We start from the raw sequence: 3411 nt of genomic DNA on the forward strand, positions 1-3411 counted from the left end.
GGGCGTGGGGCCAGGCAAGCGAGGCTAACCCACATGCACAGCACAGGGAAATGCCGTGACACCTCCTGCCTCCAGCCTGGGCCAGGCCCTGCCACGGAGTTGCGAGATGGCAAAGTGAGGAAGTGACRGCATGCAGGAGGTGGGAGAAGTTCCCACGCAGCACCCCTGCCACCCCCAACCCACCCGGCTGCKGGGCTGGGCTCATTGCAGCAGTTGAAACGTCCCCCTGGCCCACTGGGCCAGGACCCAGAAAGGCTGGGTAGCTCACCAGGAGAGCAGAGCCTCTGCTCCTCCCCATGGCCAGCAGCTCTGTCCTTAAAAGCCTCCTGAGTTCCCCCCCCATAGAGGGATGATGAAAGATCAGAGAAAAAGGCACAGACTCCTTCCAGTGCAGGGTGGAGAAGGGGATACATGGGAAACCAAAGCACATGGCATAAGACTTACAGCAACACAGGGCAGGGACTGTATTCCTGAAGGCAAAGCATGTTCAAGTCATCTGGGACACAGCCCTTCCCCCTCCCACAGCCCCTTCCCCCAGCCCAAAACCCCGTGGTGTCCCCAAGGCAATAAATACTCCCAAGGCTACTACACGCAGAAGCTCCTGGCCCACCTTCTCCCCTGCRCATCACAGTTCAGTCTTCACCTTGTGCATCAAGTCCTTCTGGTCAATTTTCTCCAGGTCCTGATACCAGCGGTTATAAGCCAGGAGGGCCACGTTTTTGGCTGCCACCGCTACCATTTCCATGGAGCTGGCCACCCACTCCACGCTGCTGAGGTAGAAGAGGTTGTCGTGGAGCACGATGGGCGGAAGGGACTTGGCAGAGTCGTAGTGGGGATATGCCTGCCACTCCGTCACCTGCACTGAGTAGTAGGACCGGAAGAGGGTCTTCAGCTGCTGCTTGTCCAGCGGTTGCTGGGAGAGGACTCGCCACACTGCAGCCTCCTGGGGCTGCTTGCGGCGGAAAGCAGAGGAGATGTTGACAGGACAGATGTTGTCCATGGCGTTGAAGAAGAGGTCGGGGGTGTCAGTGGTGAGGATGCTGGCAAAGGGGAAGAGCTTGGGGTCGGGGAAGCCGAAGTAAGAGGAGTTGAGGTATCCATGCACCACGGAGGTGACGGAGGGCTGGAAGGCACCGGGGAAGTCGGTGATGGGCGGCTCGAAGTTCTGAAAGGTGAAGTTGCTCTTGCTGGGGTGCAGGGGAGCCGTCAGCACCACCATGTCGTAGAAGCCCGAGCCCTGGCCCTCGTCGTCCTCGTAGTGCACCTGGTACAGGGCTCTCCCTTCTGAAAAGAGAAGATGGGCCAGTGAGGAGCAGCCCTGAGCCCCTAGCTGTATTGCCCTGGCCTCCCAACCCCCTGCCTTTTCTAGCGCAGCCTCCATCTCCTGGTCTCCCAGTACATACCAGTGTTGGACCACAGCATGTCATGGTTATGAGTTGCTGATGCTTTAGGGCAGTGGAGAGAGCATGAGCCCTTGTCTGAAAGCTTTATCAGGACCACGATACCAGTTAGCCTCTGAAAGCTTCCTTTCTGCCCCAGCATTCCCACAGTGCCACTCCACCACCTCCTGCCCCTTCAGGCCCAGACCCGTGCCCCCGGCTGGCAACACCCAGGGGTGCACAGGGCTGGCCAGACCCCACAGCCTCCACCCCCCATGGCCAGCCTCACCTGAGCTGTGCAGAGAGACACCTGTCACCCTGGCGGGGATCACGTTGGCTTTGGTCAGCTTCAGCAGACCCGAACACACCAGCTTGTTGCCTCCTTCCACCGCCCACGTGCTGCCCTGGGCCCCCGCCAGTGACATGGCTCCTGGGGAGAGGAAGAGGAGGGTACCTCAGGCTTCCTGGCACAACACCTTGCCTGGAGAGGGGACCCCAGGAAGGAAAGTCACATGGGGAGAAGAGGGGGGGGTCCCTAGTTTCACCTGCAAAGGCGGGCACCAGCACTGACTGGCCATAACTGGAGCGCARGACGGCCGCGATGACGTCGTCCACGAAGCGCTGCGTGACACCCACCTCCAGCAGGGACTCAGCCACCGAGCGCTGTGTCATGTTGACAAAGGCCTCACCCCCCAGCGAGCGCAGCAGCTCCTCCAGGCTGGAGAAGGCATAGCCGTACGCCTGGTACTTGTAGATCCTGGAGGCAACAGAAGCACAGGACACCTCCGTCCCCTCCGCGCTGCCAGTCAGTCCCTGCTCTCCCCGAGAGGAACGTGAAGTCCTGGTGCTAGGAAAGACCCTGTCCCCCCTCTGCCCTGCGGCTCTCCTACCTCATGAACTTCTCCATCACCTCCTCCACCCACATCTGCAGGCGCAGGAAGCTGATCCCATAGTGCCACCAGAGCCGGAAGAGGTTCAGCAGGTACCAGTCTGTCTCCTCCAGGACAAAGTGCTCCCCACTGAAAATGGCGCTCTTCCCTGCCACCTCCCGCCGGTGCTTGAGGCCTGCAGGGAGAAGGACCCCGACTCGCATCTCCTCTGCAGCTGAGCATCTGAGCTCTGCTCAACACCTTAGGGGTGGGCTGACTGCTGGAAAAAGCCAGTGCCGAACACCTCTGCACTGGGGACAGGGGTGGGTCAGAGGGTAAAAGAAAAAATCCTGCTCTTACACTGGGGATCTTTTCTCTTGAACGWGCTGAGGACAAGATGAGGTACAAATGCCTCAAACATCAGGGATGTGCTCAGTGTGAAACTCTGGGGCTCTCCAGGCATGGGGGTCCTGGACAGACCCCATAGGTTGGGCCATCACATGGAGTTGACCTGCCGCAGGACCCCCCCAACGCACACACTCATCCCACTGGGGATGGAGAGCTGGAGACCCTCCACCTTYGCACCAGGGATCTGCCAGGACCCCTCACCCCTGACGCCCTGCTGGGCCACCCCCAGCAGTTTCTCTGGCACCGTACAGACAAAACAGGGCCAGGGAGCACCGGCAGCAAAGGGGTTTGCCAAGCACCCGGGGAGGCCRAGGCAGCCTGGAAGCAGCCCCCACAGCCTCCCCAGGGCAAGCAAGTCCCACTCGCCTTTCGGATCAGGGAGGGAGGACGGCGCCAGGCGAGCGGGAGCTGGTCCCCGCAGGGCAGGAAAGCGGGGCGGCCTGGCCGTGCCCGCGCACTCACCCAGGATCTTGACGAAGTCCTGCATGTGCAGGTTGAGGGAGTGGATGGAGGCCCCCCCGCTCTCGTACTGCTGCTTGTTGACGGTGACGGTGGCCAGCCGCCCCCCGACGTTGGCCGCCTCGTACACGTCCAGCTGCACCTGCGGCCCGAAGTGCTGCTGCAGGAAGTAGGCGACGGCCGAGCCGCCGATCCCGGCGCCCACCACGGCTGCGGGCCGAGAGGGGCAAAGCGGCGCGTGAGGCCGGCGGGCCCCGCCGCAGCTCGGCACCCCCGAGGGGGCGGCCGCCGCCGCG

General features: G+C 62.0%; 1 protein-coding gene across 1 annotated transcript in view; it reads right to left on the minus strand.

Moving 5' to 3' along the window:
* Positions 1-473: 473 nt before the first annotated feature.
* Positions 474-3411, minus strand: part of PCYOX1L (prenylcysteine oxidase 1 like) — a 5668-nt gene continuing 2730 nt past the window's right edge. The window contains exons 2-6 of the mRNA XM_026063252.1: positions 3119-3325; positions 2270-2444; positions 1925-2136; positions 1669-1809; positions 474-1284 (exon numbers count right to left, since the gene is read on the minus strand). Of these exons, the coding sequence (XP_025919037.1) occupies positions 626-1284; positions 1669-1809; positions 1925-2136; positions 2270-2444; positions 3119-3325 (1394 nt within the window). The 3' untranslated portion in view covers positions 474-625. The remainder of the gene's footprint in view (positions 1285-1668; positions 1810-1924; positions 2137-2269; positions 2445-3118; positions 3326-3411) is intronic.

Source organism: Apteryx rowi, unplaced genomic scaffold (genome assembly GCF_003343035.1).
Source record: "Apteryx rowi isolate R43461 unplaced genomic scaffold, aptRow1 scaffold_2, whole genome shotgun sequence".
Lineage (NCBI taxonomy): Eukaryota > Metazoa > Chordata > Aves > Apterygiformes > Apterygidae > Apteryx > Apteryx rowi.